The sequence below is a fragment of the Leptopilina heterotoma genome, unplaced genomic scaffold (assembly GCF_015476425.1).
Source record: "Leptopilina heterotoma isolate Lh14 unplaced genomic scaffold, ASM1547642v1 Lhet_569, whole genome shotgun sequence".
NCBI lineage: Eukaryota > Metazoa > Arthropoda > Insecta > Hymenoptera > Figitidae > Leptopilina > Leptopilina heterotoma.
In genome coordinates this window covers 160,819-176,774 of record NW_025111126.1, presented here as the reverse complement: position 1 = coordinate 176,774, position 15,956 = coordinate 160,819, and the positions used below count along the sequence as shown (strand labels likewise).

The following is a 15,956-nucleotide window of genomic DNA, read 5'->3' as shown; positions in this document are numbered from 1 at the left end:
AGGGCTTTCCTGGCTTCCAGTGATTCCTTATCAACAAAGGGGATAGGGGTCACTGGGTTAGACACTGTTACCAAGGTATTGTGCCTAAAGGAAATTTGCGCCTGTTCTTTCCGTAAGTATGGTCTTCCGAGTATTCCATGTGTGGAAATAGTAAAGCTATCTCGAACCACATGGAATTCCACAGGGTTACTGGAAATAGTTAAGTTAACCGTTCCCAGTGTTGTTACCACGTGATTTGTTATCCCAGAAATCTCAATACACTTGTCCTTGACAAGTGTGAGTTCAGGATTCAAAACACACAGTTTAACAAGATTCGAATCTGACCCTGGGTCTACAAGAAATTGAACCTTGTCATGCTTGAATTCTGGGGCCTGTAGTAGAACTACTGGGGAGTCCTGGGCCGCTGCTCCTGTTGTAGAGAACCAACAGTGTTCTCTGCGAAATGTACATTCCTCGGACGCTGGGGAGTCGGGCTCGCTGTCGCGTCTTGACGACGAGCCGGTTGATAGTTTAAATTTCCCTGGGGTGCCGGAGAGACAGCCCGTGGCGGTGTCGCACCAGAGTGATACCCTTGATTTTGTCTGGGATATTGTCCAGGTGTTTGAATTGATTGTTGATTTGGTTGTGGTATTGGCTGTGAAATTGGTTGTTGGAATGTTGGATTAGGGTAGTACGAGGGATTATGAGGTGGAATATTTATCGGGAGTGGAGAAGGGTATGGAAATGGGGGTGGGTATTGAGGCATCATTGACCTGTAGAACTGACACAATTGTTCCGGAGTAAGATGGAGTACATCTGAGGACCGACGATTAGAAGAGGAAGGGGCATGGGACGCAGATTCTCGTTCTGGATCAGGCCTTCTTTTCCCCCCTGATTACGGGCATCCACGAATTTTGATATTTCGGTGGGTAATCCCTTAACAAAGGCGTCGAGCGCGCATTCTCTAATCGGTTGGAGGATAATATCGCATTCTCTCCGCCTGATTTCCCTATCATCGTTTGTTACTTCCCGGAACATTTTATCATTTTTCGGTTACAGGGCATGTCTAGCCCCACTAATCAAGTCTTGGAGTCTGTCATGGTAGTCATGCGCAGTTTCGGTTTGTTTTTGTTTTATGGTCACTATGTGTTTGAAATACCACTGGTATTTCTTTGTCTGCGCAAATCTTTTTTTTAAATGTTTTAATAACTCGGTTAGTGAGTTAAAGTCTTTATGTTTGCAGCTAGCATGAGCCGGGCCATCTAGCCTACTAAGGACTGCTCGGATATATTCGGGTTCCGCTACGTCGGTGATAAAAATTCCGGCTCGTTTTACGGCTTGCACGAAATCTCGTAAAGGGGGGGTTTTTCCGTCAAATACCGGTATGTCACATGCGCTTGTGCGTAACGTAAACCGGTCAATGGCTGAACTTGCGTCCGCACCCGCAGGGTTCATAGTCCCATTTAGGGCGGCATTTCCGGGTGGACCTCCACCCGGACGTCGTTCGTTGTTCCTATCCTGTATATCGTCCGGATTAGATTCGCCGTGATCCGACATGATGTGTGCTGTTAATGTTGAGTAAAGAGATAGGCAGAGAGAAATGTGTAGAATTAGAAATAAAATTAGTTCTAGGGGAGGAAATTGTTACTTGAGACTGTGGGCGTCGCCACCGCGGAAAATTCCTGCAGCTTGGCGCAAGGTTGGCTGTGTTCAAGTTTATATACTTGTTCCCCTTTTTCTAATTCTGTTTTCGATTCTGCATAACCCTTTTTATGATTAAAGCTGTGATTTTTTATTCGAGTTCCTTTTGAACTTCTGGGTGTTTGTCATTAAGGGCTCGAAACTTTATGCAAAGCCTACAATTTTCACCTTTAGTTATTCTTTCGATAGGTGCTGAGTATGGGGATGAATTCGATTGAGACAGGGGCATTTTTTATAGTTTTAGGTCCTTTAATAATTTTTCCACTTCGCTCAAGGATTCAGTAAGCGAAATAGATTTGTCTTGTTCTTGTGTAATTAAGACGTGTATGTGGTTAAATTTTTCTTCCAGACATTCTATTTCCAATTGCAGGTGGAGATTGGCTCTCGCTAAATTCGTGCTTTCTCGGGAGTAAAACATTAAGAGGGTCCTAATCTTATGAATGTTTTCTTTGGAATTGTTGAAAAAAATATTTTTCCACTCGGGTGTCATTACCCCTTTCTTACTCGATTTTTAGTTCGTCTAGTTTTTTAGTCAAAAAATCCATGGTATATTTTAGCTGACGTCCCTGTTTTTCGACACTTGAAACTAACAGGGATTGTGCGAAAGTAGCTTGTAAAAGATTGGCCAGGGAGGTGTTGAGAAAATATGCTTGTTTTTCCAGATCAGCTGATCGTTTAACTAGTTCCGAATTTTGTTTCATAAGACATTCGTATCTTTCACCGATTAGATTTATTCCTTCTGCTAATTCCGACCACTGGTCCTGGGAAAATCCAGTAACTATAATGCTTTTGCGAGGAAACATGAATTATCGTGGAGGAAAGTTGACCTTGACAGTTTCTATTCTTTGGATTTTAAGCTTATTTTTTGGAATTATAGAAACAATGTAAGCGGATGTTATGAACGCAAGAGGGATAGATTTTAATTCCGCCTGACTTAATAATTCGGGATCAGATATGGGAAATTTGAGGCTATATTCTACAAGGTAGTAAAAGTCAGACATTTATTCGACTTAGTCTAAACGTTGGTTTGCATAAGGGTGATTTCGTCTTCGTTCCCGGATTCTGTTTCGAATGTTTTCTCTCATCTCATCGGTAATAGGAATCACTCCGGGGGTGGGGGAATAAATTATGGTTGCCTTGGGAGTAGATAGATCGGGAGGGGGGACAATGTCTGGTATTTGCCTTTGATAACACATTCGATGGAGGTTAATTAATAATCATGACATCACTATCATATTCTAAGGTGGTGTCTGAGTCGTCGTCAGGTTGTGTTGTATTTTGTCGCGGTGCGGGGACTATTCTAATATGATTTTCTTGGGCGTATGCTATGTGTCGCTGTGCTAGTGCCACTTCGACATCCAAGTCGATTTCAATAATGGGGATTCGTGGTTGTACTAGAGTTGGCTGGACAGGTTCTGGTTGTCTGACATTGGGTGCAACCTTACAAGTAGGTCCTAATTTTATCACGGGCTTGGTGAGGCGGTAATAAATTTCCGATTCTGGTGCCCTATTTGTTCTTAGTTCGGTCAATATGTGTCGTTTTCCGGCGCGTTTTCCTTTTTTTGATTTTCCTGGGTTAGAGGACATTTCCAAGTGACATTTTAACTTCAAAAAAAATCCCAATAGTGCGTTAAATTACAGATTCGGCACGGGAGCTCTCCTAGGCGGGACGATCGGTTGTCCCAACGGCGCTTCCTAGTATAAGGGAAAGAAGAAAATAAATTTCCTTATTTCCGAATTCCGGTTAGAATTCTCTAGGATTCGACCAGAAGGTTTCCAATCATGCGGCCTTGTACCCACAACCGGCGATTCTGTTTTGCTAGTCGTTAGGACTAATTTTTTTTACTAATCTCAACAAATATGCATTTAAAACACTATTATAAATTTTGTCTTCCCCTTGAAATATTAAATGTCAAGATTTATACGGGACAATTAGAGGATAGCCAACTCGATGCAACTCAGTCGCCCAAGTATTGCGGGGGCCACTGGCCAGGTATGGGAATAGAAAGAATCTACGACCTGAAAGCACACCGTTTGGTTTTCAATCTGGAGATATACGAATCCAAGAATATCCACGTAGGTATTATTGACGTAGTCTGCACTTGGATGACCTAGGATAGGGGAGTGTGGTTTTAGGGCAGTTTCACAGATGTAGTTATGTTTATAACCAAAATCTATGGAGACGGTAACTATTTCGCCTTGTAAAATTTCCGAAGTAGCAAGGGTACTACCAAAGCAATAGAAATTTTCGGGAATAGTCATTGAGGGGAAAAAATAGTAAAGTTTTTTTCAGGGGGGGGGGGTATCAGTAACCCCGCTCGACACTGGTTCTTCGTCCAATAATTCCTAAGATGTAAGACCAGGCGTAAGAATAGGAAGAGTCGATCACATGGAAACACACTTCCCGATCCTCGATCAGAATATATACCACGCCCAAAACGTCTTTATGAATGCTGTCAAAGCAACCCCCTGTTGGGTAATTTAGTATGGGGCAATCTGGGCTCAAAGCCGTTTGGCAAATGTAATTATGTTCATAAGACGGGTCTATTAAAAGAATCACTGCTTCATCTTTTAGAAGATCTGAGGTGTATACAATTGTATTCGGGTCATTAAAGTTTTCGAAATTAAACATAGCACAAGAGAGAATTGATACAGTTATTCCTTCGATTCTCGTTCTTTCAAAGCCACTCTTACCCGCCTTTCGATTTCACGACGCTTATTGTTTTTATTGATTTCGGCCTCAGCCTTATTTAGAAGGTGTTCAAAAAAATTGGAAAACTCTTTCCAATCATTTAAGAGTTCCTTTTGCTCCTTTTTAATGGGTGCAGAAGGTTTCTTAAAAATTTCCGATTCTGAAAATGTTAGAGAAGTATTTTCTTTTGTAACTTTTGGAGAGTGATTTTCTTTTCGGGCTCGTTTCTTAGAACGGTTTCCGCGCAGCCGCGGCTTGTTAGGCATCGTTTAGAGACATCGTCGGAGAGCCAAATTCGAAATCTGTTGAGACAATTTTCCTGTGAAACTTTATAGTCCTGTTTTCTTCCAAATTACCAGTTCTTAGCGATTATTACTAATCAAAGAATTACCCTTTTCTCGCGTACTAGCTCGAATACAAAGTCGCAATTGAAGTGAAACTAAATAATTGACAAGCAATTGAAATAAGTTCTGCCACTGAAAATAGTAGGAAAAAGAATGCTAGTAACGCAAAAGTTACGGTGGTAAAAATTTCTAAAATCTTTATTTTAAACTGTTCTAGAATTTGAAATGGTGCCACTAGTAACAAGTGTTACCAGGTAACGAAGCAGGGCGGTAACGTGTGGATAGATCTCACCGCTGCCACCATCAGCTTGTTACAAACCAGAATAAATATTTAATTTGGGCTTTTGAGATGGCCCTTTTTATTTCTGAATTTGGGGAGGCACCAAGCTGCCAAATTCCCTTGGGAATTTGTTTGAATTGTAGGTCCGTTTTTCCACTTTTAAAAGAAACGCTCTGCTTGATAAAGTGTTAATTGTGTGAATATAGAGAGATGAGTCTTAGAGAGGTAAATAGAGAAGAATGCTTTAGTTAAGAGGAGTTTGTTTATTCAAATAAAAGTGAATTGGTTGAACGATACAGGAGTACTTACTACTACCGACGACAGCGGCGATACAGGTGAAGTTGCCGTCGGGCGGAGAACAGATCTTCGTTGTCACACACAACTATTGTCTTTATTTTCGAAGTTGAGAACTCGGATTTTTAACGCAATAAAAATTTTATTTTATTTAAATTCGAGTTCCAGCCGGTTTAAAATTATTTTTTTTGTCGCGTAACAATTGCTTTTAGGAATTTTTTGTAAACACAACTTATTTGTGGGCCGTTGTACCGGGACGGCGCAGGTGTTACACACACGGGCTGGCCGGTTAAAAAACGATATCCGATTTAATTAATTTTATTAGCTAAATCTGATTTTCTCCCAGCACAATCCTCACAGGACTCCGTCGGTTAGAAGAATTTAAATTTTATTTATCGTCCGCCTTTCGCGTTGTACTTAACAAGTTTTACGCGGGGGTCCGACTCGCGGACGGGCTAAGTCGCGGCGTTATTGTTTCTCGCAACACTTGCCAAGCCAGAGCCAGGAGAGATGTTGCTTGAGAGAAGCGAGAAGTTGTACTGCGTTAGTTTTGGGATTTTGACTAGCCTCTAGTCCTTGCTTCGAACCAAAGTGGGATAATTCTAGTGATAAGAGGTGTAAAAAATTAGGAGTAGGGGAAGATTCGCGGCCCATTGGACATTGCATTTCTGCTGATCTTTTTAATTCTCACGGCAGCTCCGTGAGAACGGAAACAAAATGAATTTGATCCTTTTTGTGAATAATAATATTCGATGAATATTTTAATAATTATTATTATTAATAATTTATTATCGTGTTGTCATAGAAGACATAATTATAACTCACCTTGTTATGGTGGTTAATGTTTTTGAAAAAGGAATTAATATTTCTTATTTATTTGAATACATTTGGAGTAATATCCATTAATATTTAAATTTGTTTAAACTAAGCACGGGTGATGCATTAATTATCCCGTCTTATTCCTGTCAAACGCACGTGCGTTTGTTGTGATGCTGCAAGCCAATATTTTGGGCCCGGAGGGGAAGGGAAGGTTCTGTTGGGTAAAGAAACATTGAGTAGAGGCTGGCAAAGGTGTGCATGTGTTAGTGCATTAACACTAGGCTTCGTTTAGTCGTGTGAGTCTCGTAGCGGAGGGAGACCTGTGAGAGTGCTGGTACCTGCACACTGCAGCCGAGTGCTCGTCTGTGTGTTGCCGTCCAAACGCACGTGCACTCACAATGAGTTCTTTGATTCTATATATTTTTCTTTTGACTTTTCCTTTAGGCACGTTCGTTTTGTAAACTTAGTTTTACCATTTCAAGAAACGGTAACAAATATTGTATCGTTCTGGCATTGTGGTCGTAAAACACCAACTTATTTAGTTGCTATAATGCAATTGCAAAACAAGACAAAACATTTAATTCCCTTTTTTTAGATTTAGTCGCTATGCGAAACACTTCCCTTAAACAGAACGAAATTCCGATCTAAAACATCGTTGCTGACAAGGCCGGCCTTATCAAGGTATCGGGTGTCTCGTAGCAAGGTCTCGCTGCGAGGTAGCAAGTCTTGCCAGCAAGTAAAATTAAAATATTTATTAGGCAGCGTTGCCAAGTTTTTTTTTAACATGCAACAATCTTTTTCTAACAATAATAATTAGTCTTTACAGAATTGCAAATGAATTTATTTTAAATAATTTAATTTTTAAAAACATATCGAAACAATTATTTTCTATAAATTATTTTGAGAATAATTTCAGATTCAAAATTTTTAAAAGTTCAACTTTAATAATACATTAAAAAAAATGTTATTTCTTAAAAAAAAATTAAAAATTTATAATTACACAGGCACACAAAAAAAATGAAAAAGTCAAAACCCAGAGGTTACACCCCCCTTTCCCCATGTTTTTGGGGTCGCTGAAACCGAATATGACCATGAAATTTTTTTTTCATCGGCCATTTTCCCGCTACCACCCCCTTACACCTGCTCCCGGGGGTTGGAATTTCAGTTTTAAAAAAAGTGGAGTAGGGTGTCTATTCCTATGTTTTTTGGGTCGCTAAAACCAAAAAAGACTACCAAAAACAAATTGTTCCCTCCATTAACCCCCTTAACACCCGAAAGGTGGGTGGTCGAAATTCGAATTTTCACGAAAAGTCGATTACGATGTCTAAACCTACGTTTTTTGGGTCGCTGAAACCAAAAAAGATTCCCTAAATCAAATCCTTTTCACCCCGATCCCCTACAACCCCCTGTAATAATTTTTTTCAAATAAAACGAACCGATTTTTGGGAGATTGAAAATTAAATATTAATTATCAAAAATTATTGCAGGGGGTTGTAGGATGTTGAGGGTGGAAAGGATTTGATTTTGGTAGTCTTTTTTGGTTTCGGCGACCCAAAAAACGTAGGTTTAGACACCGTAATCGACTTTTCGTGAAAATTCGAATTTCGACCCCCCACCTTTCGGGTGTTAAGGGGGTTGTAGGGGATTAAGGGAGGGAAGAATTTGTTTTTGGTAGTCTTTTTTGGTTTTAGCGACCCAAAAAACATAGGAATAGACACCCTACTCCACTTTTTTTTAAACTGAAATTCCAACCCCCGGGAGCAGGTGTAAGGGGGTGGTAGCGGGAAAATGGCCGATGAAAAAAAATTTTCATGGTCTTATTCGGTTTCAGCGACCCCAAAAACATGGGGATAGGGGGGTGTGACCTCTGGGTTTTGACTTTTTTATTTTTTTGTGTGCCTGTGTTATGTATAAAAAGTGTAATTTATTGATAAATTAAAGTCAGGACATTTTTTTACATTTATATAAACTGTCGAAAATCCGTGGTCCCCATTCCCGACTTTGCACTAATATACTAAAACCTACTATTTAATACTTTTTTGCAATTAGTTACTATTTGGATCCTTCTTTTAAATTTGTGAAATTTAAAGCTACTTTTTTCAAAATTTGAACTAATTAAAAATTTAAATTCGCTAATAGTTAAAGTAAAACAATTATTAAATAATTATTAATAAATATTCTTCTTAAAAATAATTTTAAAATTTTTTGCAAAAAATTATTTTTATATATAAAAAAATTCTCACCTGATTTCGATAATTTAAAAAAATTTACTGAAATTCGTTGCAAGAATTCAATTATTTTTATAAATGATAAAATTCTTCATACGATTTCGATTTTAATAATAATAATAATTTTTATAATAACTAAATGTTTAAAAAATAATTGAATTTTATAAAAATTTAAAATTCCTTTTGAATTAAGTATCTATTTAAATTGTTTTTTATTTTATAGACAAGAAAAGGGTGCAGAAGGTCGTGGCCAATTTATCTTTCATGAACATCATTATTTAAAAAATAAAACGGAAAAAATGGAGTTGTGTGAGGGGTCGTCCATATACCACGTGGACACTTTTTAGACACTTTTTGACCCCCCCCTCGTGGACAATCGTGGATTTTTGACGAACCCCTCCCTCCCCCCCTGATTGTCCACGTGGACAATCGGGTTTTTTATTTTAAAATAGTGAATAATAAAAAGATATTTAATAAGAAATACAATTAAAAAATTCTTTAAATTTTTTTATAACAAACTTCTTTAAAATTCAATAAAGATTAAATTATCTTAAAATATTATTAAATAGGTAAATACCATTTTTAATATTATAGAGAGGACTTTGGCAGCAATATATCTTCAATTATTATATTAGTAGAAATACTTAATCTCTTCTGTAACAAATCTAAAAATTTTCGAAAATCCAATAGCTATGAGCCTTCACATAAACAATAATAGAAATTATTTTTTTTAGAATTTGTAAGAGTTTGTAGAGGTTGCTTTGTATTCCTAATTGTCAAATTTGCATATATTCATATTTGTGCATTTACGATAATGATTTTGTAATATAAATTAAAAAAGAATTTGGCGTTTTTTTGACAGTTAAATAAATTTCGGATAACAAATATTGTCTGATCACAATCTAATAATAATCTAATAATAAAGTTGAATATAAAGAAAAAAAAAGATATAAAATTAAACTTTTGTGTCCACGTGGACATTTGTATTGACCCCCCTCCCCCCTCGTGGAAAATCGTGGATTTTTGGCGAACCCCCCCTCCCCCCTAAACTGTCCACGTGGTATATGGACGACCCCTGAGTAAAATACTGTTTATAGCAGTAAATAAGTTTTAGGTAAAATAATTTTAATGTCTTTTTGGTTATTTACAGGTATTTGAAATGCCGTTTTAACCCACAAATTCATACTCGGGGGTTTTCGGGGTTGCTGATTACAAATCCGTTTCAGATTTTAAAAATTAAAAATGGCGGATCCAATATAGCGGACGATATTTTTAAAAATTCATCGGATTCACTTGAAACTTGTTACTCAGGAGTTTTCGGGGTCGCTGATTACGAATCCGATATCAGATTTTGAAAATTCAAAATGTCGGATCCAATATGGCGGACATTTTCAAAAATTCATCGGATTCACTTGAAACTTGTTACTCAGGAGTTTTCGGGGTCGCTGATTACAAATATATCAGATTTTGAAAATTCAAAATGTCGGATCCAATATGGCGGACATTTTAAAAAATTAATCGGATTCACTTGAAACTTGTTACTAGGGGGTTTTCAGGTCGCTGATAATAAATCCTATTTCAGATTTTAAAAATTCAAAATGGCGGATCCAATATAGCGGACGACATTTTTAAAAACTCGTCCGATTCATTTAAAACTATCACTAATTTATTTACGTGTGCCATTAAGACCTTCTAGGTATTTTTCTTTATTCTCTGTTCCATTTCATAGAACAAATTATGGAAATCATTCTTTGATGACCAGGCTTTGTAGAAAAGCAAATGATGTTTATAATGATATTAATTTTTTTGATCGTAACTCTACGAGATTTCACACACTTTTGCGTCAACTTGTTTTTAGAGATATGTAGTTCACTATTTTAAGTTCAGCTATTTATGTTTCATTTTTTATAATATTTAGTAATTTTGCTTAGTGCAATAAAATTAGTATTAAGAGTACTTTGTACGAAAGGGCACATTACCTTTTTCTACTTAAATAAATAAATAAAAACTCGTTACTCGGGGGTTTTCAGGGTCGCTGATTACGAATCCGATTTCCGATTTTAAAAATTCAAAATGGCGGATCCAATATACAGTACCGGCCAAAATTGTCAGTCCATCCATTTTTGAAGGAATGAAAAAAAATTTTTAACATAAAATTTATGATAACTCAAAATTTTTTTGGTTTATATTTTAAAAGACGATAAAATTTTGAAAAGAATAAGACCTCATAGAAGTCATTTGGCCAAAATTTGTAGAAGATATTCTTAAAAATCGTCATTTTCAATGTTTTACAAAAATTTGAATAACTTCTAAAATAATGAACGCTTTTTAATAATCTTAGGCTTATTTTAAAGGTCATTTTCTACGAAATAAGAATTACTTATAGGCATTAACCTGTAATTTTTTATTTGGAATAAGCATAACGTCAAAGTTGGACAAAAAAATTGGAAAAATTTGAAATAAATTTTTTGTACTAAAAACTATTCTAGAACATATATAAAACATGATATGGTGTAGATTTTTCAAGAAAATTTAATAAAAAAATATGTTTGAATTTCAAAAATTATTTTTCTTTTAATAATATTATTTCAAATTTTTCCTATTTTTTTGTCCAACTTTGACGTCATGCTTATTCCAAGTAAAAAATTACAGGTAAATGCCTTTAAGTAATTCTTATTCCGTAGAAAATGACCTTTAAAATAAGCCTAAGATTATTAAAAAGCGTTCATTACTTTAAAAGTTATTCAAATTTTTGCAAAACATTGAAAATGACGATTTTTAAGAATATCTTCTACAAATTTTGGCCAAATGACTTCCGTGAGGTCTTATTCTTTTCAGAATTTTATCGTGTTTCTATATATAACCCAAAAAAAATTTTAGTTTTCATGAATTTTATGTTAAAAATTTTTTTTCATTCCTTTAAAAATGGGTGGACTGACAATTTCGGACGGTACTGTAGCGGACGACATTTTTAAAAACTCGTCTGGTTCATTTAAAGCTCGTCACTCGACGGTTTTCGGGGTCGCTGATTACGAATCTAGCATCAGATTTTTAAAATACAATGTGGCGGTTCGAATATGGCTGGCGCCATTTTGAAAAATTTATCAGATTTACTTAAAAGTTGTTACTTGGGATTTATTGATGTAGTAGATTAAAAATGTAATATCGGTTTTGAAAATGGCGGATCCAATATAAGAACAAACAAAAAAAATATTAAAAAGACAAAATAAATAAAAAAGTGTAAAATCCGACCGCATACCTCCACGTGGTAAACTCTGGGGTCGTAAGTAAAGTAGTATATTTACAAATGACTGCGAAGGAAAATTTTGTATTTATAATCGTTTTAAAAGTTTTTCGTAATCATCGAAATCCCTCTAGTAACGAGTTTCAAATAAAAATGATAAATTTTAGAAAACTTCATTCGCCATATTGGATCCACTAATATGAATTTTCAAAATCTGAAAACGGATTGGTAATTAGCGACCCTGAAAACCCCCGAGTAAAAAGTTTCAAGTGAATCTGATGAATTTTAAAAAATGGTGTCCGCCATATTGGATCCATCATTTTGAATTTTTAAAATATGATGTTGGATTCCTAATCAGCGACCTCGAAAACCCCTGAGTAACAATTTTCAAGTGAATTCAGTCGATTTTTCATTTTCATGTCCGCCATATTGGATCCGCTATTCTGAATTTTCAAAATCTCATATCGGATTCGTAATCAGCGACTTCAAGTACAATAGTATGTTCGTTTGCGCAAATTTTAGTTTTCTAAAAAGTTGTCGACATTTTGAGCCCACTTATGAGATTTTAGTCTTGACTGCGAAGGGGTTAAAAGGCAGCTAAAGTGTAATGGAACAGGGAAAATTAACCCGGATCGAACTTTTGTAACCGTTGCAGGCACATGGACATAATCCTAATTTAAATATAGAAAGGATATCATTCCTAAGGACAGAACTGCTGAACACAGTTGCTACGCAAAATGTGCCTTTAGCATCGGTATATGAAGAAATAAGTGATCTGTAAGCACGTATTTTTTATTATTTCTTATTTTCTTGCAACTGAATTCACACTTCTCGTTTTTATTCTGTAAAATTTAATTTAAAAAAGACAAAAAAAATATTATTATGTTAATACGATTTAAACAGTATATCGTTTGTCTGTGATTTAGAAGTTTATAGTTCCTAAACATTTATATCAATGTTTAAATTTCACTTTTTCGAAGAAAATAACATATCATTGAAATCGTGAGATATTGTAGATTCTGAATAATTTGTTAAAAATTTTTAAAAATACATTATTAAAATTTATCTAATTTTGTATTACCCTTTCAACTCAGGTTTATGGTAACCCTCATAAATGTGAAATTGAAGAAAAAATTTACCTAATGTCAACATTTTAAGGGTAGGCTAAGACCACGGCTCAAATATAATTTTTTATCGAAAAAGGCGTTTCTATATTGAAAACCACACCAACTCTTTCACTTTTACAACATTCTGCGCGATCTAGACGAAAAATCGTCCTTTGCCAAGGGCATTCTCTCTTTGAACAGAGTATAATAATTTTAGGGCGCATGAATATGCTTTAAGAATAAATTTGCTAGAATATTTATTAGACAGGATTTTATTAAAAAGAAAATTCATATTTATTATATAAAGAAAATGTTATCTGATCGAATTCTAATTTAGTAAAAGTAGCACTCTGCAGAATCTAAATGAATTAGAAGTTTTAAATGTAAGAAATCGACATTATTTAAATCAGCTGCATAAATTTTCTATTTTATAAAATTATGTCTAATAAATATTCTAACAAATAAATTTTATGGAATATTCATTCGCCTTAATAATTTTGCAATTTTTATGAAATAAACAATTTACTTTTTCCAGATCCAGAACAATTAGTAGGGGACAACGTCATTGACCTCAATGCAGAGGAAAATAACGAAGAAGTGAGCGTCAACAATTATGTTCCTGCAATACATCCTGCAGTTGATTCAGCAGTCGCTCCTGCAGTTAATCTAGCAGTTGATCCTGCAGTTAACCCTGTAGTTGATTCTGCAATTGATCATTTAGTTGATTCTGCAGTTGCTCCTGAGGATAATGCCGCACAAGAAAGAGTAAATGGTAATTATACAAAAAAGAAACAGTTATCGAGTAATAGGTGAATCCAAAATCTGAATTTCCTAGATTCAGTCCCTGTCCTAGATCTTTAACTTTTGCCCTTGAACTGTTCATATTTTACATTAAAATCTATATTAATAATCGTTGTGTTACTTTTTTGTTTCCAAATTTTTTAAATAATTTTCTTTTTTAATATTTTTAATTTAAAATTAATGAAATTAAAATCATTTAATTCTTTGAAAAAAATTGGCCAATAATTAAAATCCTTCAAAGAATTTTATTATTCATAAAAATAATAAAATTCTCGCGAAGAATTGTTAAAAAATCTTTAAAACCCCTACCCAGATAGCACGTTACGCTACAGTAACCTTATGGTAAGGTTACCATGTAAGGTTACCAACATTAGAGTTAGGTTACGATAAGGTTAAAATGTCCCACATTTCCTAATGTTACATTGTAAGGTTACCATAACATTGACCCGTAATATAATATAATATTTTCAAATATGGGGCATTCTTTCTGAATCCGGCCACCCCCCTGCACAATTTATTTTTGAAGATAAAATGTTGTAAGTATACTCAAAATTTGCGTAAGAAAGTCAAGTTTTTAATGCTGTTTGGCGAATTTTATTTCCATTTAGGGGTTGGGCAGTATGTCCAAAAAATCGCCTAAACTACCCTAAAAATATGGCTAATTGAGTGAATAACAAAGAAAAATAAAGTAATCTTTCTTGTAACAGAAAACAACATTTTATTTATGTAGTTTTAACACAGTACCCTCAAAATAATAAAAACCACCCCTATAATCACCCCCTAAACATAGGTTTAAAAAAGTTCCAATTTTACTTTAAAAAATTCGTTAAAAAAAATAAATAACATTTATGAGGCTCGTAATTTAATCAGAATATATTTTAATCAAATTTACCCCCATAAAAATAATTACCAATGAACAAAATCAACCCCTGTACATTATTTGGTCAATTTTGTAATTATTCTCATGAACATAAACATAACATTTTTTTATACATTCTATAAGTTATAAAATTTTCTCACAATATATTATGTTTTAATTAAAACTAATATTAATAAAAACAACCGCAATAAATCATCCCCTAATCATAGGTTTAAAAAAGTTCCAATTTTACTTTAAAAAATTCGTTAAAAAAAATAAATAACATTTATGAGGCTCGTAATTTAATCAGAATATATTTTAATCAAATTTACCCCCATAAAAATAATTACCAATGAACAAAATCAACCCCTGTACATTATTTGGTCAATTTTGTAATTATTCTCATGAACATAAACATAACATTTTTTTATACATTCTATAAGTTATAAAATTTTCTCACAATATATTATGTTTTAATTAAAACTAATATTAATAAAAACAACCGCAATAAATCATCCCCTAATCATAATTTTCACAAATTTCCAATTATTCTTAAATAATTTGTGTACAAAAAATTTAAATACGGTTTCTGAGGTCTAAAATATTTGTTCTGAATATATTTCAATCAAATTCACCCCCATAAAAATATTGACCAATGAACAAAGATCATCCTCTGTACATTAGTTGCCCAATTTGGTAATTATTCTCCTGAACATCATATTTAAATTTTTTGTACACAATTTATTTAAGAATAATTGGAAATTTGTGAAAATTATGATTAGGGGATGATTGTTAAGGGTTCTTTTTATTAATATTAATTTTAGTTTAAACATAATATATTGTAAGAAAATTCCATAACTTATAGAATGTATAAAAAAATGTTATGTCTATGTTCATGAGAATTATTACAAAATTGCGCAACTAATGTACAGGGGATGATTTTTCTTCATTAATTATTATCTTTATTGGTGTGAATTTAATTAAAATATATTCAGAACAAATATTCTACACTTTAGAAACCGTATTTTTATTTTTGTACACAATTTATTTAAAAATAATTGGAAATTTGTGAAAATTATGATTAGGGGATTATTGTTAGGGGTGGTTTTTATTAATATTAGTTTTAGTTTAAACATAATATATTGTGAGAAGATTCCATAACTTATAGAATGTATAAAAAAATGTCATGTCTATGTTCATGAGAATTATTACCAAATTGGGCAACTAATGTACAGAGGATGATTTTTGTTCATTGGTCATTATTTTTATGGGAGTGAATTTGATTGAAATATATTCAGAACAAATATTCTAGACCTCAGAAACCGTATTTAAATTTTTTGTACACAATTTATTTAAGAATAATTGGAAATTTGTGAAAATTATGATTGGATGATTGTTAAGGGTTGTTTTTATTAACATTAATTTTAGTTTAAACATAATATATTGTGAGAAAATTCCATAACGGTATGCCCGTATAAATGTTCTAAATAAATAAAAAAAAATTTCGAAGTCCAAAAAACGGATTTTAAAAATTTGTCCCGATGTGTGTGTGTGTGTGTACTAACATTACATTTACCTCAATATCTCAGAACGAGAAAGAGCTAAAGGC

At 33.9% G+C, this 15,956-nt stretch overlaps 1 protein-coding gene across 1 annotated transcript; it reads right to left on the bottom strand.

Annotated features, from left to right (window-relative positions):
• Positions 1-382: 382 nt before the first annotated feature.
• LOC122508756 (leucine-rich repeat extensin-like protein 1) lies at positions 383-745 on the bottom strand. The gene has a single exon (XM_043622278.1). It carries the CDS (start codon positions 743-745, stop codon positions 383-385), a length of 363 nt encoding a protein of 120 aa, XP_043478213.1.
• Between the last annotated feature and the right edge of the window lie 15,211 nt (positions 746-15,956).

Bases quoted from the DNA above. Each gene is read 5' to 3' on its own strand.
- LOC122508756 (XM_043622278.1), bottom strand. From the start codon at position 745: ATGCCTCAATACCCACCCCCATTTCCATACCCTTCTCCACTCCCGATA.